This window comes from Xiphias gladius, chromosome 23 (genome assembly GCF_016859285.1).
Source record: "Xiphias gladius isolate SHS-SW01 ecotype Sanya breed wild chromosome 23, ASM1685928v1, whole genome shotgun sequence".
Lineage (NCBI taxonomy): Eukaryota > Metazoa > Chordata > Actinopteri > Istiophoriformes > Xiphiidae > Xiphias > Xiphias gladius.
Genome location: NC_053422.1, coordinates 14,216,835 through 14,240,669, shown reverse-complemented (window position 1 = coordinate 14,240,669; position 23,835 = coordinate 14,216,835). Strand labels below are relative to the sequence as shown.

General features: G+C 40.8%; 1 protein-coding gene across 3 annotated transcripts in view; it reads right to left on the bottom strand.

Annotated features, from left to right (window-relative positions):
- pcdh11 (protocadherin 11) overlaps positions 1-10,624 on the bottom strand; it is a 112,985-nt gene extending 102,361 nt beyond the window's left edge. For all 3 annotated transcript variants that reach the window (XM_040120008.1, XM_040120007.1, XM_040120009.1), the window contains exons 1-2: positions 10,085-10,624; positions 1,387-3,894 (exon numbers count right to left, since the gene is read on the bottom strand). In XM_040120008.1, coding sequence (XP_039975942.1) covers positions 1,387-3,894; positions 10,085-10,624 — 3,048 coding nt within the window. The remainder of the gene's footprint in view (positions 1-1,386; positions 3,895-10,084) is intronic.
- Between the last annotated feature and the right edge of the window lie 13,211 nt (positions 10,625-23,835).

Sequence of the window (23,835 nt, the reverse complement as noted above, 5' to 3'; positions counted from 1 at the left end):
GGATGTTTGACACTGAGTGAAAACTGTGGCAACACATATCAGTATGAATAAATTGCCACTCCTTGTGCTGACTAGTCAGTCTTGATTAATTCCATTGTGCTGGTGATAACAGATCAAATATCAACATGTACGTACTTTGTCATATACTTGAGATACAACGATTTCACTCTTCTATGTCCTCTCCAACACATCAAAGATGCAAACCTTTGTTGTGACGTCAGTACATCTCCTATGTGAGCTAATTCAAAGAATGTAAAGAATGTGTATCTATGTATGTCATTTATAACAATAATTGGGGTCATTAAAGTGGAGCATTTATGGGCTAAATGCAACGTTGGCCTGGCAGGCTTTTTTATGGACTACTGCTCCCTTGGTGTTTAAGTATATTGGTCTCAAGGCTCTGCGTCACCTTGATCCCTGTGACCCCCTCCCCCACCCAAAGCCGTACTCAGTCTTCCCCATAGCGCTCTGCTCTGGCTGTCAGCACTGAGCAAGGCCACCTCTCCTTACCTCTGATTTACATTTATTTCCCTTGCCAGCTTTTATTTATTGGGGCACTTCGCATTTGGCACATATCTCTTAGGGAATCATAAGCCCTTTGCTGTACCTTGGCATTCAAATGAGGTTCTATCCCACAAAGCCTTACTTACACAGTTAAGACAGCACTTAATATTTTGAGGACAGAAGCTACCAAAATTGGTATTATTTATCAAGGTGTTTTAACATGTCAAGAGCACATTTTTTTTGTTTTGTGCTATTACCTGCACACTTTTTGACTAAATGAATACCTGATTAAATGAGTAGCCCTTGTCACCCTGGCTGCCATATTTATTTTTGTCATGGCTTGTTTAAATGTGTCAGCCAAATATATTAGCCCACAGTTTCATTCGACCTTGACCTCAAATACATCAGTAGAGAGTTCAATCATTGCAGCCTATACCAGGCCCTTCTGAATCAGGCTACATTGCCACCAACCACTCACAATGAAGTTTAAAATAGCTAGCCATCATAACTGCACTGCTATCATTACTCAAGCTTTTGAATATGAAATTAACCTGCACATGTAATTTCGTAAGTGATTATGCAATTATGGTTGCTTATGAAGGAGGGTGAATACATGCATTAATAACAATCAGTACATTGAAAGGTTTGCTCTATTAATTGCAACAAATTATTTTTCCTCTCTTTCTTGTTCGTTGCAAGTCTTCAACACACTAATTTTTAAGTACAAATGACATTCATGTAGACATGGTCATGGTCTGTGTGGGAAAATCCCCCGGCTCCATGCTGCCACCCTCCCCCATTCACATCACCTACCATGGGACAGTAAGGGGAGTGTGAGTGGGGACTAGTGTGGGTGGATTTAAAAAGGAAGTCATGAATTACCTGTCGGGTGGTGATTTGCCCTGCAGTCTTGAATCCCCCCTGACAGCTGCACTCTGAGACACTGTATGGGTCGGAGCTAGTTGATGAGCACTTGGAGAGTGAGTCACAGCCCACCACGAATGTGTTGTCCAAAGGGAGCTCCTGGATCACATGGTGTTTCTTTGGGGCCACTGGGGTCTCCGGTTTGATTTGAAATGTAGGTTGAGGGGACGCGGACTTGTAATGCTTGGCTAAATCTGGGCTGTCGGGTTTAAAGGTGGTGGGTGTGGTGGCCCAGTTGTACTTCCCCATGGTTTGCTCCTCTAGCTCCACAGGGAGATCCAGTGTACCATTAACATGCTCATGGGTGGGGTCGTCAGGCTTGGATTCATCTATGGTCACAAAGTTCAGGAGAAGACTCTTGGGGGATCGCTTCTTTCTCTTCTTCTTCTTCTTGATCTGACGGTTCTCTTGGTTGGGTGACACCCACTCGCCACTCTGCTTGCCCTTCTGTACCACTTTGTGCCTGGGTGTCTGCCGGCAGCGCACCAAGGCAGTCACAAATATCACCAAGATGACAGTCATGGTCCCTGCTATGATAGCTATAACAACAATCACATATCCGTTGGCTTGAGGTGTTACCTCACTGTCCCCTATGTTACGGTCCAAGGGTGTCTCCATACTTTTTCGCAGCTGCTCTTGGATAAAGGTAGCATTTGACACAGTGTCATTGACAAACAAGTGAATAAGTGCTATAGCACTTAATGACTCAGGCTGGCCTAGATCTTTGACCTTGACTACAAGCCTATGCAGTCCCTGATCAGCTGCCACTATTTTCTCCTGCAGTGTTATGTTACCCGTTGTTTTGTCGATGGCAAAGAGACCTCGAGGGGAGACCCTAGATGTGATGATGATGCTGCTGATAATACTGTACTGCAGCTCAGCATTCATACCTGTGTCATTGTCAATGGCAAACACTCTGGTGACCACAGCGCCCGGGGTAGTGGTGGTTCGCACTAGGTCATATGAGTAATTGGAGGATGGAATGACGAACACAGGGCGATTGTCATTTACGTCGACTACATTGATAGTGACCTTGGCATAGGAGGAGCTTGGAGGTTGCCCTCCATCAACTGCCTTGACCATAAACGTGTAGGAGCTTTGCTGCTCCCTGTCAAAGGTGATATTGGGTTTGATCACACCAGTTTGAGGGTCGATGATGAAATTATCTTTCCCGTTCAAAATGGACAGGGTTATAATAGCATTATCTCCTGCATCTGCATCCGTCACTGTGATTAAGCCCACAGTTCCATACAGAGGCAGGTTTTCAGGCACATAGAAGTTGTACTCAGGGTGTGTGAAAGCTGGGCTGTTGTCATTAAGGTCCTGGACAATTAGCCTGACAGTGACATTGCTCTGTAGGGATGTGGAGCCATTGTCCCTCGCTATGACAGTGAATGAGTACCTCTCTTGCTTCTCTCTGTCCAGTCGTTTTCCCACAGAGAGAATTCCTGACCGCCTATCTATGTTAAACCCATCAGGTGCGTCAGGGGCAAGAGTATAAATAATCTCTGCATTATGTCCGCTGTCTGCATCAGTGGCACTGATTTTTATTAACTGTGTAGAGGGGTCATTGTTCTCCGGTATGGAAAGTTGGATTTCCGGCTGGGGGAAGATGGGTGCATTGTCGTTCTCATCCTTGATTTTAATTAAAACCATAGCTGAAGTGTTCAAAGGAGGCGTCCCCCTATCCGATGCCACTATCTTAATTGCATATTCTCGGGTCGTCTCATAATCAAGGGGGGCTGCTGTCTCTAGTAAGAACTGATCATTGAAGACAGGCTTCAACCGGAAAGGAACATCATGGTCAGTGTAGCAAGCTACTTTGCCATAAAGATCTGCATCCTTGTCAGTAACAGTAATTAGAGCTATTTTGGTGTTGAGAGGTGCATTCTCAGACAGCAGAACAGTCCCATTAACCAGGTTGATAATGTAGCGAGTGTCTATGGAGGGAACATTGTCATTAACGTCTGTTACATTAACAATCACTGTGGCTCTGGAGGGGGTGGAGCTGCCATCGCTGGCAAGGACAATGAGTTTATGAACAGGAGTTACCTCCCTGTCCAGTGGCTGCTTCACAGTGATCAGTCCTGTAGAGCTGTCAATGGCAAAGTGACGTTTGGTCGAGGCAGAGATCTGGTTGCTGAAGGCAAAATGGATCTGTGCGTTGGAACCCAGGTCTGCGTCCGTGGCATGAAGCTGAGCAACTGATGTCCCCATGGGGGCATTCTCTGGTACTGTGACCTCCAGCTCACTGTCCTTGAAGATGGGACGATTGTCATTGACATCAGAGATGGTGACTTGAAGGATGGCAGTGCTGGACTTGGGAGGGTTGCCACCATCCTCCACTTTTATCTTCATGACGAAGGTGTCCTTCTGCTCACGATCCAGGTTCTGCTGAACGATAAGCTGTGGCCACTTGTCACCTTCAGGAGTCTCAATTATGTCTAAGCCAAATTCGCTGACACTCTGCAAAGAAAAAAACATATTTTCAGTTAGTGTGAATCTGTTAATACTCATGTGAACAACACAAGAAAATTTTTACCAACAAATTTAAGATTATAAAATAAACTATGAAAAACTTCTCAGTTATTTTTCTCCTTTACAGATTTTTTTTTGAACTTCTCATATACCAAGGGTCTAAGAATAGAGAGTGTCATAAATTGTGCAAATAGTAAAGCCCTCTCTATTAAAAAAGACTAGACTGACATATTAATTCCATAAGTAAAAATATCACATTTTCACGCAAGATATAACAAAGAAAGGTACAGTGATATTGTACTAGATTCTGTATTCTTGGTCATGTTTTTGTTCTTAGAGTGTTGATTTTTTTAGCCGAGTTAGAAAGCCAAACAGCTTGTCGTGATATTTCCTTAGGCTACTCAGGTTCATTTGTAGTCCTTCTTAGGATCAGGCTTTTAGGCAGTGATGAATGTAAAGAGCAAATTAAACAGCCCGGGACATTCATAAACAAGGCAGCTGTTTCTTGGCTCTGCTCTGCTCATCTAAATTGGGTACCCGTAAATCAAAAGCCTTTTCAAACATGTTAATCATCAGATTGTTTCAAAGTTTTGGTCATTTTTTACATACACTACACAATACATGTACAAGAAAAATAGCAAATGTCAGTTAATTTATCCTTTTAAAAGTGTGGCCAATAACTGTGTACTGTATATGTTGTATAATGCATATACAACTCCTGTTTGAAGGGATTAATTTGCCTCTTTAGCCTCCTCAGCAGATTTCGTCTGCCTTCACTGAAACAAGATTTCACTCTATCTTCGTATCTTGTGTCAAGTTAGAATAGAGCAGGCTGGCTTGTAACATTTCAACTTCATTATGGGAGAGAGAGATGGCTGGAAATGGAGACACACCAATAAGCTCCCATTTATATACACAGCAAGACCAGATCACCACAGATTAAGAGAAGGAGAGTGAAAAATCCTGCCTATTAAAAGGCTTTTTGCTCAAGAAGGGCTAAATCTAAGTAAAAGTAAAGCCGGAGGAAAATGAAAACAAATGCATAAGTAATCCCCAAGAGAAACCAGAGAAACGGGCACTGGCTGTTACAAGTATTTGCCTTTCACCCAAAAAACTAGCACTAATATTTACAAACTCAGATGGAGTATGGTATGGATCCATACACTTTTTCAAATTAGAAGAGAGAGGAAGGAAATGAAGGAAGAGAGAGGGAGAGAGAGAGACACACAAGCGGCAGAAGAGGAGAGAAAGAGAGAGTAGGGGGAGGAAATAAGAAGAAGATCAAGCCCATGAATGAGCTGCATGCACATTATGAAACAAAGAAGCCCTTTGAAGCTCTTTCAGTCAGAAGCAGTTTCATGGTAAAACAAGAAAAAGCATCCTATTTAAAGAGATAAGCTTCATGCTGCACATAATGTTGGAAGAGATTACTCTGTCTAGGCACAGCTATCAAATGAGATTAAGATATATACATTCTCCTTGTTCAAGGGAGGAACATTTCGACCGAATTGTGAGCACAAGAGTGCTCAGTAGGTTTCAAAATCTAGAACTATCCTTGTGCCAACATGCTGTTGTAGCCGACACAAGGAAACGTGCAGCTGCAGCATGTAAATTATTGTGTACTCTGAAAAATTGCTTGCTGAGGGAATTTGTCAACATGTCAGTGATTGACAGTACTACTTAAAACAGCCAACACTGCAGCAATGATCTTTCAGACCTTATTTTGTGATCCTTCTGGCAAGCAAAAGTCATATAGGGATAAGCGAACTTGGCATATAAAACTATGTGTGGAAATGTCGAGAAAATGCCTTATGGATGAACTGTGCTGAATTTTTGCGCACATTGCCAAACTATATCTGTCATAACTGAAAGGTCCAAGACAACATTCTGGGGGCTCTATTGCTAAGCACTACTCCATCCGCACAGAGCTCCTCAATCCTCAGTTGTTTGAATAGTTCACAGATTCGGCACAGTAGCTGAGTATCTGCACGCTGATATTTGTCAAAGCCTGATGTTAATAGTAGGATGTTGAATTAGGATGTGTCAAAGGGAATGCTGCACAATGATTTATGAGCCGGCATTTCCCTTATGCTTTTGTCTTGGATTCACACAATTTTACAACTGACAAGACAGCACTCAGCGCATTTCAATAAGTTGAAGAGAGCTATCTCTCAGGCCGTGCATCCTCCTGAATACAGAATTAGTCTGGTGGATTGTGATAAGATCGAGGGCAGGCTAAGAAAGGGCCAAATACTAGCATGAATCACCCAGTGGAAACCCTAAGGCTGAACGAGAAGACCGAAGTTCTCTAAATGGCTAAGTGTGCACATTATACCATGCCTCACTCTTTCACCACACATATACTGTACAGGTAAATGTGTTCTTGAACTTTGATGACTAACCATTCATCCCACATTACAGGGCCACAGGTCTCATCAGTGATCAGAGTGGTAACAGGCCGCTATATATGTGGGATGTGTGTTGTACACAATCTAATCGCAGTTGGCTAATTTAAATGAAAATGACTGAGGGATACTGACAGAAGCAGAGGTGGCTGATGATGAGGGAAGTATGACTCTGAACCCTGTTCTGCAGACAGAGCCTCAGATTATCAGTGGATGCATCTTTCAGTCAAGTTGATGACCTTATTAAAACTCAGAGGAGACCGAGATTGGGCTGTGAATATATCAGTAGGTCTCTAGTCACGGTGATGCCCATGGATGGTCCTAACTGGGGAGGGCTATTCATCACTAGCTATAGCACCTCTTTATAATGCTGATAGAAACTCACTCTCTCTCTGTCTCTCTCTTTCATTCCTCCCTCATTTTTTCTCTCCATCCCTCATTCACGTTTGCCCCTGGCAATGATCTCATGCATATAATTAAGACAAAAAAAGCTGGGAATTGTTTGTCTCTTTTTGTCAACCCCTGGAAGAGGATAATGTGTCAAAATAGGATGCTAATGAAAACTGGAAATGCTTGATAGGGAGCTCTCTGCCCAAAAATCCTATTCACTGCCTATAGGCAGCATGCAATGCATTAATCAAATTTTTCCTGCTACTTGGGAACGCAGCTTGAATAATTTTTGCATCTTCAAATGCAAAGTTATAATCAGTTTAGGGATAAAATTATTCAAGCTCAGACTTGGAGTACCAGCAAAAAAAAAAAAAACATTCCATCCACTCAAAGAATTTAGGTATATTTCAGATAGACATGTAGAAACCAAGTTGATTGCAAAATACCAGAGGAAAAACCTAGGTAGTTGGCAAGAGTTTAAGTCCAAGAGCCCTCCAGATTGCCCAACCAAAATGCAGACATTAACTTAATCATCCAGTTTATTAGTGAGGCATAGCCCAGCCAGCAGCAGAACACTGATCTACAAGAAATGTAGTGAACAAGAAGCCAACTTTAAATATGTCTATAGATGCATAGATGCAACTTGATTAATGTACTGTGTTATGCCGCAAACTCATACTTCACTGGAATAAGGATAGTGGCCAGCATTTGTTAACAACCAAAATTCTGAGCAAAGCCAACGGCAGACTCTCCTTTAGTCCTATGCATTCTTCCGTGTTGGCCTCTGAGTTAAACTGTGAATATGTAGAGTGATCAGATCGGCTTCGGGGGAGATCCTCCTCCATCCATGCATGTGATTGCTTTCCCTGACCTTGACCATTTCTTAGGACGTCTTCTCTGTTGTTCAGGTGACATAACACACCACTGCACAACACTGATGGCAGAGTTTCACTCAAAGTGTAATTACAAACCATTATGTGTGGTGCTGGAGCACTGTGTAGGATGAAATTACTCGTTGTCCCTCTTATTAGAAAAGGACAAAGTTGTACAAAAAGAGGCTACTACATTTCTTTTATTTGTTCTGTATGTTGGCAACTCAGACATGCTACACGTGGAGTTGTGGATCATTGAGTATGGCTCACTGTGCTACACAATGGTAGCAATTTCAGCACTGTGCCCTGCACAACACAAGAAAACTGGGCAAACTATCATTCTGAGGGAGCTTCTGAGACAAATCTCACAGGACCATATAAAGATAGTCCAAGGGTGGCTTAGCCGCCAAGAGCTATTCTGGGAAATGCTTGCACATTCCCTCCCCACTAAACCCTTGGCTTTCTACTGCACTTCTGAAATAAAAGATACCAAAGGTTGAAAATGTCGCTGGCTCTTTTAATGCTTCTCCCTGTGTGTTTTACATATACGGAACATGGAACACAAGGAAATTAATCTAGAGTACAATAAGAATATAATAATAAGAAGTGAATCAGAGATGCAGAGCCAAGGATGCTCTGAGCAGAATTTCTTGCAAAAGATACTACAACCACAGCCTAGACAAGGGTTTTAGAAAGCTTTATATTGTGAAAAGGGGAAAGAAAATGATTGCAGATGATCATCATAATGAGCAGAACATTTGGTTGGTGATTTTCCAGGCATGAACAATTCAGGACATTGCGCTGGAGAAGCTTTGACAGTGGGGAGACTCTTTAAAAATGCAAATTGGTATTCAAGGCAGACACGGACGGACATGATTCTGTTCAGTCGAACCCAATGTTAACGTCATCTGAGACTCCAAGATGGACAGTCCTTTGTCTTGCACCATGCTCTCAATTCCAGTAATCTTTATTTATTTATTATGTTTAGAATTTCCTCCTGAGTGCTTGCATCTCCCTCTTTAATTGCACATCATTTGTAAGGTCTCATGTCATCTCCCTTATTTGCCTATCCACAAAGCACAGAGTGTAGTCTAGACTATAAATAAAGAATGCATGATATTATCCTTCATTTCTGGATTTAATGCTGACTCCATTAGGCAACAGAGAATATTGCACTGCAGTTTAATAGTGCATCAATTAGATGATGAAGAAAAGCTTTTCCTAGTTCTGCATGAGACATCTATTAGCATAATACGGTACATTCCTTCTCACTTGCTTTAATTTACTATGTTCAGCACATGTAACCTGTTGCTGTAAATTGGACTTGCAGTATATGCTGTGTCTGCACTTTCTACTGCATGTTCTCTAATATTACAATACATGTCGAAAACTTCCACCTCTTTACAGCCTTCTTTCATAATGAAATAAAGCCTTCTTTCATATTAAATATTAATGGCTGGTATAAGACATTGTAGGTTTGACAACATATTCCACTTTATGAAAAGTAGGTCACATTTTTTAACGCACAGTCAAATTAATTTCCTATATGGATATACTACGGCACTATAGCACAAGAACAGGTTTACAGAAGAAGCTACAATGAGAAATCCAGATCATATTACATGAAAACCATATGGGATGAAAAAAAAACTATAAGGACTCACTGATTAAAAATAGTCAACTATTCAGACCTGATGTAGACAGCTGTCATGCTGCAGGCATAGCATTGTGCTAGAGATTCATCAGAAATATGTGTACTGACTAATATTCTGCTTGCATTGGAGACAGAAAAAAAAACATGGTATACTTTCTATCACATTTTGTATCTTTGTAATTGTTTCTCCAAGAGAGAGAGCTACAGTGGTCTTTGGTTTAAATGTTTGGCTGTAATTGCTCTGTACTTGGATTTCCAAAAAGCCTATTTATTCTACTAAAAGCTACTGTAAGGTGAGGTTTGTTCCAGAATCACAAGGCAATCACAAGATGGCTTTTAGTTTAGAAATGACATTGCAGACATACAGTAATAGCCTCTTATCAACTTCAGTTTTGGTGGAGTGAGTCTTTAGGGATCCTTACTTAGAAATTCAGCTTCAGATACTTGGGTGTTTTTAATTATTTATTATTTAATGACAGCTGACAATTTAGCAAATATCAAATACAAGAGTTATTATTGGCATGTTCTCAGAGACTGTGGCAGGCCTGATGTTAGATAAACCACATTGACATTCATAAATCAACTAAATGGTCATTCAGAAATGTATTGACAAAATTGTTTTGTCAAAATGATTTAGAAAAATGATTCACTAATCCAAAAGCTAAGGACAAACTCCAATTTGAACTGGATCTTTTGCACTGTGGCTCCAATTATGCACCTTTAAAACGGTAAATGTTCTTCCAAACAGTTGCAGCCCTCTCTGAATAATGCTTACTGTATTAAAATCAGGATAAGTGAGTCTAGTCTACTGCATTCCATTCTATATATGATAGAAATGAAACAGGATTGATGCTCACCTTGACCAGTTCATAATGTTGGATCCCATTGATCCCTACATCAGGGTCAAATGCTGAGGGAACTGGGTATCGGGTGTTGATTGCTGTGTTCTCTGGGATGGAGATATTTATTACAGTGGACTGGAAAAGGGGTGCGTTGTCATTCACATCCTCAATCAGGAAGCGGATCTTGACCAATCTGAAGATCTCGTCAGGCAGCACGGCCACCTCAATCTCATAGTAGCAGCGTTTCTCAGCGAAAACCCCTGAGCACAGCTTCTCCCGGTCGATTCTGTGGTTGGTGGTAAAGATCTCCCCCGTGTTGGCCTCCACTCTCACCAAAGGCACATCACCTGTCTTGTACACAGGCTTGAACTGCAGCGGCGAGGATAGCCTGATGTTTGGGTCTAGGTTGAGGTCCAGGTCCTTCCGCAGGTTGCCAATGCGGACATTCTCTGGCTGCTCCTCCTTCACGGTATAGTCCCTCTCCTGGGCCCAGCACAGCAAGACCGCACAGGTGAGCAACACCACCAGCACATGAGCCTGACTTCCTAAGTCCATACTCAAGAGTGGATGGGAACTTCACTTTTACAGCAACAATTCTGTCACAAGACAGAGGTGAGACAGAGAGGAAGAAAAGGAGAGAGAAAGACAGAACACACAATGTCAGTGCACAAAATTACATGGCATTCAAGTTCTGCTGTAATTAGTCCTACTTTCTCTCACGGAGAATTTTCAACTTGACCTATTCATTCTAACTAGTTATGAGCCCACATCCTTCCCATGTCTTTGAGAGCAAATTAACGTTGGTTTTACACAATTAACCTTTGATGACATCCACTGAGCAAGCGGACACATAAAGGTTAGTAGTTCACATATTCCATCAATCCATTTCATCTCTGGAATGAACCATTTCATATTTTTATCGAGAAGTATGAAAGCAGTTGAGTTCACTGTTGCGATAAAATAGTGTGCTTTGAAAGCTTGTTCACAAACTACTGCGCGTGGAAAAAAAAGGGGGACACAGAAAAATTGAATTCATATCTGAGTCAACGTGAGTCAATACGGTGTGGCGGTGTCTTCATAAACTGCACCTCACATCTAGACCAGCGGATTTGGAGGCAGCATAACTGAGCCTTTAACATTGGTGCTTTCATGCATGAAGACACACAGGCACACACTTGCTGTTGTACCACTTGACAGCAACTAATAATGGAGAGCCTCATTTGCGCTGAATGTAAACAATTGAGCTCTCAAATATTTCATGAACGCCCATGTGTGTAAACATACGCAGTATGATAAGAGCGCTGTTTAGACTAACTGCGGTGGAAGGAGACAACAATGTGAAATTATTTATTGTGAAAGCCTCCATCAGTCAAATTAGTGAAATTTAATCATAACTTCATTACACCCTGACGAATGTGTTTTCTCCAACATCAGATTTAAAAAGCATCCAGTTCTCTGTTTGTACTGAATGAGGCCTATGATAAAATCCTTAGCGGAAAATGCAGTGCAGATGGGTTTAACCTCATGGAACATTATTCATTAATAAGTTTTATTGTACTGGGTGCCAATTCATTCGATGCTGTTGTTCTACAAAATCTTTAATTGTTTTGTATGTGCAGAAGCTGGCCAAAGGGCAAGAACCCCAGTTGCCAAAATCCAAGTAGGTCATTGGAAGATGATGAAGTAGTCATACTCTGCAACACCTTCATTGCCAGTATATGCTAGCATGAAATATTGACTGCTCTCCACAAGTTGATTAGTAGGTTACTTAGTCAGTTATTATGGGAAATACTTCATTTGGTTTGTTAGCCTACATTTTGACTTATTTTTTCATTTAATTCCTTCTTGGATATCTTTAATAAATTAAATTACATCATTTCCACCAAAATCACACTGCTCTCTATAAAGGCTTGGCCACACAGGCTGTAATGGGCTTTTGAGATTACAGTGGTGGTAAAACAGTGAAATAATCAAAGTATATCTGTGTTCAGTAGAATTTTGCAGTGAAACAACAGAATTACATTAGTGGTCTTTAGATTGATTTAACTGCGGAATGACATACCAGGGAAAAGCCACCCATGCGCTGCTATGTTTACTTCTCGTAATAATAGTGGCTCCCCATGTGTATTCTGGTGCAATATATTTAACGACTAATATCATTTAATTGCTCATGTCCCCCTATGTGTTTAGGTACACCAGCCCCTTGAGTGTTTATTAACCTCATCTGATTTTTTCTCGGGATATTGGTTTGTATTCATAAGGCGGCTGCCTTGATATCAAACGCCCCTTTCCTTTAAAGTATAAGCAAAAAGTCTGTGACAGCCATCACACAAACGATGTGCAGCTGGTACTGAAAATGCAAACATACCCGCAGTAACAAGGGACTGCAAATAGCTCTTTGGGAACCATAATATTTCCTACTTTATGAAATTTCCATCCATTTACATGAGTCAAACAATATCCTGTAGAAAAGGTATGACTGCCTAAACTGCACTACAGGGGTCCTTTAAATTGGCAAGGCAACAGTGTTCATAGCCATCTAAGCTCTCAGCCTACCAACAAAGGGGAATTGATTAAAAATAAGAATTTAATTAAGCTGGTTTTGAATCAGCAACAACTGCTAGGTGTCCATGCAGCCTGTAAAGACAGATTTCTATTCACACATTTCATAAAGCAGTCACATGAGACTCATTAAAGACAGTTGGACAGGAAAAAAAAAAACATAGCTGACATAAATCAGTGTGAGGGTTATTTATTCTACATATATAGTACAGACAGTGTTGTACTGTCATGTCAAAATATTGATGAGATATATCCCTTTAGTAACTGTGACACACTTTACTTTGAAGTGTGCATCTTTCTGAGAGTGAGCAGCAATTGCTTTACTGTGATGATCGCCAGGCAGTCCAAGGCTGAGCTCACACAACGCATAATGAAGTTTAAATTACATCCTTAAATGGGATGCGATTCGCCGAAGTAAAAAAAAATAGAAAAGATCAAAGCATGATCTATATTTTCTCTCCCTTGTAAGTGACAATAATGTTCCGCAGGATAAACGGGTGTAGTATGTTTTTGAGTCAAAGCACATGCAGGAGTACAAATGTAGTAACGAAAAGGCCACCTTGGCATTGCTAATGTGATGTTAGGAAAAACAGTTTTACTAGTATAGGAGATATACATATATACGCTAGCTGTGTGTGTGTGTGTGTGTGTGTGTGTGTGTGTGTGTGTGTGTGTGTGTGTGTGTGTGTGTGTGTATCTATCTATCTATCTATCTATAGAAATAGATATTTATATTTCTACGTGCAGCTAGAATGCTAAAATTGTGATGTTAGATATTTTTACAGGAAAGAGGTACATGCTGGCCTTCAACATATTATGGCAAAACCTCTTTACTCCTCTTATTCTATTAACTTAATGTGGGTTCTTTTCTCTTATCCCTGAATTTCCAAAATTTGCATGGCTTTTCACTTGTCAAAAGTCTTTATAAACCTGTCCATGAGGGATAAGCTAGGTGAGAGAAGGAATTGTGCTGGAGGGGAAAAAAAAGTAGGAGGGAGGGAGAAAGAAATCCTAGGTGTCAGTCAGAGTGTCTCCTTTGCTTACATTTCACTATTCTCCTGAAATGCTATTTTGAGCCCCAGACAGCAGGTTGAATCCAGCAGGCAAACTCAAGCCTTCCTCCTGGGAAACACAGAGGGAAGAGGAGCAGGCCAACCCTGGATCACTTTATACAACAGTGTGATGGACAGGCCTTCCTGGTGTTTGCAGCCGCTGAACGGTGGCAGTGAGAGGGGAGAAATACAGAAACCGTCAACCCCTGCCTTCGCCCCTAAAGATACCCTCAACTGGAAACTTTCATTGTAGTTAGTCTCAGACTGGGACCCAAGACATTTGGAGTCCTTTAACTGTCAAAGCCAAGTTTTTACATCTGTTGTATCTACCGAGATTGCCTGTGGATTCAAAGAGATTTTCAAAAAAGGGCATCGGCAGATGTAATACTTTTGATTGTCTTGGGCTTTCTCTCTTTAACAGCTTTAAGGATCTCCGACAGGCTGACAGACCAGGTTTCTGTCAAGATCAGTCAGTTCTTTTTCAGTTCACACAGCCAGAACAATTTTCCTTACACAGTGGAGGAATAAAAGTTATTTTCTCTTGGGAAACTTCAACAATGACTATATTACCTAAGTCGTGCTAGAAAGTCAGAGAGTGCGAGAAAGTTATGCTCGACATAAATGACTGCATTGACTATGTTAATAGCAGATTTAATACTGCCAAAAGATGTATATTCAAGTTCAAATATCACTGGGATTTGAACACCACACTAGATTTTTATCAATGAAAAAATAAATAGATGATATATCAATCGTCTGACACGTAATTTGTAGCATAAAGCCTGGCAGTGCTCTTTGGCGCAATAACACAGTGGCTATTCAAATTCCGATCAGTCTCTTAATTCTTTGATAGACTTGGATTATGAACAGTTGTACTACTTGGGTAATAAAATGGTCGCTGGGTAATTTTTCTTACCCTCCTGCATTAGCAATGTGGCAAACTAATTTACATTGTTGTAATCATGGACCTCAAGAGGGCAGTCCAGACATGCAAATGTAATCCTAATGCTAACTATAAGTTGGAGTTGCTTTACGTCATATTGAATGTTAACTTTGACTTTAAAATTTTAATGAAAATGTGACAAAATCCTAAATTACAGACAAGTAGGCTAAATAAGTTGTCAAAGAAACCATGCAATTAATTCAAACAAATTCAGAAAAATTTAAACTTTAGTCCGGAACCATAAATGTTAAGAATAACTGCTAAACTAGAATTTTATATTTGAATAATACTGAGTCGAAACATATTAGAGAACATTTTCATATATGTAAGTAAGTGGCCACAGTTCAAGTGACAATTGTGCTGTACACACCATCACGGATTTTGAAATAGGCAAAATCAATGTGGGTTGTCATATTCAACACAATATCCTTTACGGGAAGTGGAAGGGAAAACTCAACTACCACAACATGCTGAATATCAGAAAGCTGGTCAAGAGAAGATCTAGGCTAAAAGTAAAGATGACCTTAGGTGATGGACACAATCTTAAGTCATTTTATATGAACTGTATGTGACTTTGGAAGCAGAAATTTGTAAAGGAGTGTGAATGTGTTCCATAGGGACAACCCAAACATAGACAGTAGATGGAAACACAAAAGCAAAGCAAAGGGACAACACATTTGACGCCTGAAAGGTACTTCGGAGTCTACAGGTTAGTTGCACCGTAAACTCTTTAGCACACTTACAGATTCAGGTTGCGAGGTCGCAAACTCGTGGTTCTGCAGACAAGATTGCGTTGAATTTATCCGAGCCCGGGAGATGATTGGAGACAATGTTGTAACACGTAGAGGATGCTGCGGACCATGATCAATTGCTCTGCACCGAACGTTGAATTCGAAATGTGGATGGATGTGAGCGAAGGGGTTTCGCTGCTATTTTCAAATCTGACAAACGGGCTACTCATGCGGCACCCGCTCCTCTTTGAATGCAGTGCCTCAGCCTATAGCCAAAACACGCTGCTCCGCTTGGGAAGACACGCATCACCATTTGATTTAATTCTCCAGTAAATACAGAGTTGAATGGGCCTTGTGGGAGTCTTTCAAAAGCGGGCCCGATGATAATCTATTGCATACTGAGCAGCCATAACACATTACGGAGCCACACAACCAACTGTGGCGGTTCATCTTCGGGCCAGCTGGGTTTTGCGTCGTGACTATTTGAACTGTCACTCCCAGTGGCGAACAAACAGATATCTGAGGTTACGGTCTCTGACAGCCGCGCCGCTCGACCGGGGGCGCGCCGTTGCCGCGCACCCACGCACCGGGCTTGGCGGCCGAGCCGCTGAGAGACCGAAACCTGCGCCGAAAAGTCCCCGCAGTCGGATGCTCTTGGAAAGTGGGCCTGTCTATCGAGCGACCGGTGTTGAGCGGGACTAATGGACGCCCGGAGTCGTGACCAACCGCGCGGCGCACGTTCGTAATGCTGCAACTCGGCTCAGATTCTCCAGGACGCAGCGTGTCCGTGGCTCGCTTCTATTTGCATCAGGTGCACGGGGACGCCAGTTATTATCTTTTGGAACGGCTCTAGGAAAACACGCGGGACATCCAAAATAAGCCAGTAACGCAACACTCTGATTTTTTCCAAGCACCTCACAGACCGTCACGACATTTTCGCCCGGCTTGTGTTGCTCCCAGCAATCGAGAAAATATATAGCGCAGGACCTCGCCGGTAATGGGACATCAGTTTGGTTTCACGCGAACCACTTAAAATTAGGCTCTCCGGCGTTCCTGGGCGAGCTCGGGGGACAGAACCAGCATACATGTGCCCAGAGACCGCGTAAGTTTAAAAAAAAACACCATTTGAGTGAGCAGCAAAGTCGGGATCAAGAGCAAAACTTACCTTTTCCGCTCGAACAGGGTGAGAAATCAACCGCGAGTGCCGTCGCGTAGAGACATCGCTGATTTACAAAAAAGAAGTGCCAGGAATTAAAATGAAGTAGGGAAAAGGGGGAGAAAGGATCCTCATCAGAAGCAGCAAAATGCAGTGCGAGCAGGGGGGAAAAAAAAATGTTATCCACTACAAAAACTTATCCATGGGCTAAAAAATTGTGGTCCTCATGTGTAAGAGTAAAAAAAATAAAAATAAAAATAAAAAAATCATGTACAGCGATCAACTATGAAAAGGAGACGCTGTAATTCCTCTTCGGATATCTTGGGTTCGCAATCCCACGGGCGGAGATTCGCATTGATCCAAGCTTGTTTTTCAGAAACTTTGTATCCCTAGCCTACGTTTGCCTTGACATTTCCTACTTTACTCTGCAAGCTGAAAATCGCTGGCACCAAACTTAAGACGTGTGCTTTTCAACGCTTCTTGACCCGCGCGCAAAACTTCAATCCAAGAGAGCAAAAAAAATATATATATAAAAAAAAAAAGGGTTTCTGATGAAAAACTGAAAGCTTGAAGCTATTTTATTTTACAACCACTTGTTTAGACTGACGCAAGGTTGTGCACGCTCCCCAGAAAAAAAAAAACTCTTAATGGAGGGATGCGGAGAGCGCATCGCCCCCCCAGTGGAGTTGGATCAAAGTGTGCCTCAGTGCAGCATCACTTACAGGAGCCGGGATAGGCGGTTCACCGTATCTGTCTGCTAAGCTGTAGATGTCTCAGTAGTATTGTATGAACTCAGTTCCACAATACTGCCCACCTCGCTCCCTCTCGCTCTCCCTCCGACTGACATCATGGCGGGAGGAGGAGCCAGGCGCCGATTTAAGAGCGCCGGTCCTCTTAAAGCCGCACTGCGTTGGAGAGATGCTTGCACCGAGATATAGGTGGACGGCGGGCTATGTCTGGACCACAGATGCCTCTGCTGTTTGCAGTGGCCACACTGCTCCAGGAAAAAAAAACCGCCTGAAAGCAAGAGGGGGGCACTGTTCACTTTTGTACCGAGCCTTGTTTCTGCTTTTTCCTCTCCAATGGAGATCCACTGTATCATCAGCACCTCAGAATAATGATGAGGTTCAGAATCTTCTCGGACACTCCCGAGAGTGTCAGCGGGCCATGGCAGAGCCCCCTCTGAGGGATGAGAAGAGAAATTAGCCCGGTAATGGGTTTGCTCGCCGTTTCCATAGTTCCCATGTATAAAAATGGTGTCAGATAATTCCTGCGGTGTACGAGCCAATCACGGTTCGGCTTATTACCATGAAAACGGTGAACACTTGAGATGCAAGAACAGATAAAAATGGCAACAAGGGATTACCTGGAGAATTGAGGGAAAATGTCATTGTATTAAAACGGACACGGTAACTCCAATTCCTCCTTAAAATGATACTGAAGTATGGATCAGATATTCAGTAGCACCAGAGCGCTGAAAGTTGTTTAACGGTGCGTATATTGGAGCATAAAACCTGTTGAAGTGAAACATCAACAGATCTGGTGGCGGTGGTTAGTCACAATTCGAAACAGGCGTCGGTGCAGCGTATCGATTGGCTCAGAAAAAAAAAATCACTTATCGCAAATCATCAAGTTGTCACTTTCCTGCCGCGGCTCCGCCCCCAAATACCCTAAAGTGGATTCTAACAGGTGCTTTTATGGGGGTCATAAAGGGTTATGGTCACACAAAGGTCAAAACCCCCCCCCACCACCGTCTTACAGCTAATTACCCCTGTCCCTTTGTCATCACCTCATACAACAAATGACTGCAACTTTGCATTTTAACAAGTTTAGCCCGTGGCAAGGTTTCATAAAAAACATTCTTCACCTGTTCACCATTTCCCCCTCCACATTATTTCATGTCACACCACTCATCCCCTGCCACGATTTGGTCAGATGACTGTTTCTGTTCAGGCCAAATAATACTTTAGTCTAAAGCCACAGCATACTACAGCATTTGTTTTATTAATTGTACTGTTGGTCTCTGTCGGTTCTTTAAGGACTTGTTTAAATAAGGTGAGAGCCAAATTATTTTTCAGAGGGCACGTGGCTGTTTTGATATTTTCAAAATTACCTTTCTGAGGAAACTTTTTTAACAACGTTGCTAACAAATTGGAAGAAATCTAATAACTGCACTACCTCAAATTTTATAGCATGCATTAATAGACGTATAATTCATCAACACAAAATAGGTATTTATGAGTGTAAAACTTGACTGTGGTGGACATCACTGTTTTCCCCTAATTGTTTATTCATTGCAAAAAAAAAAAAAAAAATTCAACAATGAACTGGGTGCTATCACATAATGTATCTCTTGCTATATCAAAATCAGGGAATGTACTATTATCTTTTTCCCCTTACTGGTCCTCAAAAATTGTATTCATTTTATATAAACTTTGACTGGATCTTCCGTCCGAACAGTCAAATAAAACTGTTTCCAACAATGTTAAAACAAAACTGTGCCCTGCTAAGGGAATCAGTCACAGATATGTAGAAAAGCAAAGCTCACTTTTGTTGTTTTTTTTTTTGTTGTTTTTTTTTTTCTTTTCTTAAGATATGATCAAATAGACCTTTTCCTCAACATTGCCTTTAATCATCCTTGCTGTTGGCCTCCCACTGAATCCATGACTTGTTATTCACACATGTAACAGAAATAATTGGTAGAAAGAGCACACTCACTAATACACCTTATCAGTCAGGCACAGCTGGGCAAAGGGATGGGTGAAGGAAGGGATTGCGGAGCTAAATTGCAAGGTCGCCATGTATTAACATTCAGAGGTTTTGAGAAAGGATAGATTCTTTGCCGACCATACTCAATTCAATACCATTCTGTGGGTTCTGTATTATCCTTTCAGCTTAAACAGCATAACTTGTCCAAAGAGACCACAGTGCACTAGCTGCTGTACCATCGTCTTTGTTCATCACTCACTTAAATTTCGCCATGGGTTTTTTTTTTCATTTTTAGTTTGGAGCATTTGAGCCTAAATTGTTCATATTGGATCTTTCCAGCAGTAAAAAAAAAAAAGAGGAGCAAAGTTCCATACTGCATGTCACACACAAAGAGAGCAGTGCAAATATGTCCAAAGCATATCCTGTAGAAATACAGCAGACATTTTTGAAGATTTGAAGACATCTTGACAAAACACTTTTTCCTGTCCATACAGGCTGGGTTTTTATGGCCATTTTCAAGCACCACTGGGATTTACCACAAATAAAATCTCCTTTGCCTCATTTCTCTCTGTCTGTTTCTTTCTCTCATAATTTTTCAAGGATCTCTGAAGAAAGAAAAAGATCTGAGAAAGATGGAGTGGACAGACTGAGGACAATTCAATATTTGGTTTTTCCCTTATTGACAACAGAGGTAGAGTTTTATAGAAATGATAGAAAAACCCAAGACAAGACAAAAAGACACCCTGAAAGAAATAAGATTTGAACTTTTCCATAAAGTATGAATATGCAGCATTCATGACTATAATTTCTTCCAGAGCAGTAGATAGCGAAGAAGAAAAAGCCTTTAGGCAAGCCGATTACAGTCTGTCATGTCTGGAAAACAAAATGACTAAAACAGAGAAACAAATCACAAGGCATCAGGGGGTCATTGACATCAGACTATTATTTTGAGAATTCTGAATATTATCAATTATGCACAATATGTGGGGTTCTCCACATTAGAACAGAAGGCATTTGCTTGTATTGTTTTACCTTTAATACCTTGTGCTTTTGCTCTTGGTACCTGAAACAACAGTGCTAAAAGGCATCTCTTTGAGAAAAAATTATTCGTTTTTCTGCTTTGCATCCATGTAACCTTTGCAAAAGTAGTCTTGGATTGGAATCAAATTCTAGTGTTGATTTGATTCATGAAGAAACTGAACTGAACGTGACTTGAACTGACCATTGAGTGGAATTTCCTTAGACTTTGACTTTTGACAGTGCTATTACCGCACCTTTTCAACAAACTTCAGTGTTGGGATTTTGGCAATTAAGTACTTAAAAAGACACCCACAGTATCTGATTTTGTCACTCCAGCGAGTGATATTGTCTTCTAAAAAATAAGTTCATATACAACTAAACTAAAACAGCAAATACACTTTGTAGGAAAAGTTATTACGACCTGATTTCATTTTTCTCTTAATTGATAATTATGTATTTGGCAAGTCGCGAATACGTTGATACTGAATGTATCAGTAAAATGTTTTCCACCAAAATATCTGGTCGCGCAATACAATATCCATTTGTAGAGGACTAAAGCGTTAGTAAACATTTTAATGGTTATGTTTAGGCTCTCACAGAATTTGGTTAAGGTTAGGGAAAGATTGTGGTCTGGTTTAACACAGAAAAAGTTCAAAGTGACTTCAGACACTTCATGTTTATTTACATTTAACCAAAACCACGATCTTTCCCTAACCAAAGTGCTTTTGTTTGCCTGACCCCAATCACAGACCTGACTCTGGATACGAACCCCAGTCTCTGATGTGACAGTTGTGCACTTTGTACGCCTGCCATCCACCCCAACCACCACCTGGCGACTCCACAGCCATTAATAAATGCAGTGTTGCATTAATTCAGGAAATGTTCTGCCTCTGGACATAACCTACCCAATGAATACATTTCCCATAAAAATGTATCTGCTGTTGTAGTTTTGTTGTACATAAAAATAATTTTAAGGAGAAAAGGTTGAAAACCCACACCTGGGTCCACACCTTGGGCCCCATGTAACGACTGACCCAGCCTTCTAAAAATCTGAATAAATTAAAAAAAAAAAAAAAAAAAATCCTAAATGATCATAGATCTAAGGTCATTTTTCTTCATTTGCTGATAGGGCCACTGTCAATAATATACAGTCAGATGAGGCTGAAGCGTGGCTAAAGCACAATGAGGCAAAATTCATCACAAAACACAGAACTCCTGAGACTAATGAGGGTCTAACATTGAGTGACATGCATTTACAACACACCCATTAGACTACAGCCAGTACTGTGAATAACCATTACTTTCAATTGACATGTCGTCACCTAATGTTCCACTGGTAAATTAATGTGTGTGTGTGTGTGTGTGTGCGGGGTACAGGTTACACTAGGGCTGATCCAAATGTGTTTTAATGTTTTGTATAAAACTACTAATTGCATACACAATTATTTTACAGATTTGGTTGACATCTCTGTGTTTTTGTCCTTGACAGGTGCTCGACTGCTAATTGCTTTTGGCAAGCTAACAAGCAAAGCTATGCTTATTAGAATTTAGTTGTGTTTTGTTTGAAAGAATAGCCTTTAAACCTTCCATTTTGGGGTTAATTGCAAAAGGTGGTTAAGACAGGATTTGGCCAAAGAAATAAAATAAAAAAATAGTGTTAAAAATTATCTTCCTGTTTGTTTGTTTTTTTTTCTCCATAATGAGGTCAGGCCTTTAAATGTAAAATCAGCAATGTCAATTAATAATTTATGACTCAGGTATTTACAACACCGATGTAATAGGTCCTGTGGGCTAAGACTTGTTCCATGTTTGGTTTTTAAACAGTACAAACTAAAAGTGATTATTGTATGATAAATCACAGGTGGAAAAGTGTCAGTTAATGACAACATACATTGGTATGATTATGCTTTGTGTGTAAATTAATAATGAAACAGCAGTAGTGTGTTGCTGTTCTGCTGTGTTTCATGTACATCCCACATCTGCTTTCTGTAACCATACAGTGCAAGATCAATTTGTAGTGCAAAAGAAGAACAAATATTTCACCCACTCTCTTTTATCTGTCACTTTTTGCTCAAAATAAACACAAAAACGACAAATGCTCAAAAATACATGCAGAACATCAACAGATATCAACGTGACAGTGTTTCCTTTTTAAGATTTTTTACCTAAACCAAATCAATTCTGCTTTCTTGGACAGCTTTCTCTTTCTCAGGAAGTAACTGACTGTTAAAACAGCCTTTGTGTGTTTTTTGACGAAGGCGATTGTACATGCTGTGGTAATGTTTCCTTCCATCTGTCTACTGTGAAACAGAGCCTGGGGCAACTCTGTGAGATGAGAATGGTTTGCTGGGCTGTATACTGTGCAATCAGTTGAATAAAGTCCCACCCTGTATTCATGTGCAGTTTCGCAAGCAAGCGCTCATTCACACAATAGTTAAAAATTAAAAAAATAATAATAAAAAAAATGTTCTATCAAAATTCTCTTTTAGAAAGTTTACCACGTGTCCTTAAAAGTGAAAAACGAACACAAGGAAGTTTTAACCTCTTTAATATTACTAACAGAGGACTGATTAATAAAGATATGCAACACTTGTTTAACACAGTGCCTCAACTCGCAAAGGGTTTGACAATGTGTTTGCCTTTGTATGGTGAAGGTCACTGAATTGATTTCAAATAAAATTTTATGTGGTGAAGATTTCAATCTTAATGACGAGCTTTTGTGAGGTCAGGAACTAGACTGGCCCTGGTGGCAACAAAAGCAAGTGGGAAATAAATTGTGTGAGAGTGAGTTAAAGGTGGGAGGAGGAATTTTAAATCAATCAACATCTTTGAATTGGCAGCCCTTTTTCCTCCATGTTAAAACTTTCATGTCACTGTTTCCTTTTCACACAAGAAAGGAGAATCTGTCCAGTGTCAGAGGAACACATGGTAAGATCAATGCTCACTCGTATTTCTCCTTCATCCACTGTTTTTTGGGGTTTGACAGGAGAGAAAAAAGATTAGTGCTTCCATAATCACTAAGGATTCCTTATTTGGCACTCTTCTTCCCCAGATGGCTAGATGCTTGATGTTCTTGTCACGTTGTGTTGCATTTTCCCTGCCTTGAATGGGCTGTGTACACAACCATTGTTTGATGAGTAAAATTGAAGGCAAGCCTTGTAAACTGTGGATGCCCCCTTGCCAAAGACATGGCGCAGCAAAGACAATGTGTGCAGACATCTCTTTTGCACGCTTGAGACTTCATGTTCCTTAGCTTGAGGCCTAAGAGAGGACAGCCTGGTATCACCAAATGGTGTATTAATAACATGCCAATTTCTTAAGTAATTTCGCGTGTCATCACTACACAATTTTGTTTTTCGCATGTCATTTCATGCAACATCATTTCTCTACTGACTAACCCCTACCTGTAACTAAGGTGGCGTTACATGACACACAAAATGTCCTTACAAATGCACGGCATCCCATGATATCACATTATCACATAGGAAAAAACCTAACAACTTTTACATGCCATAAAGCTTGAAAACTGTTATGGTAGATGAAAAATAACCACAATGGTTTAATGTTAAACTACCATGTTAACCCAGATATTA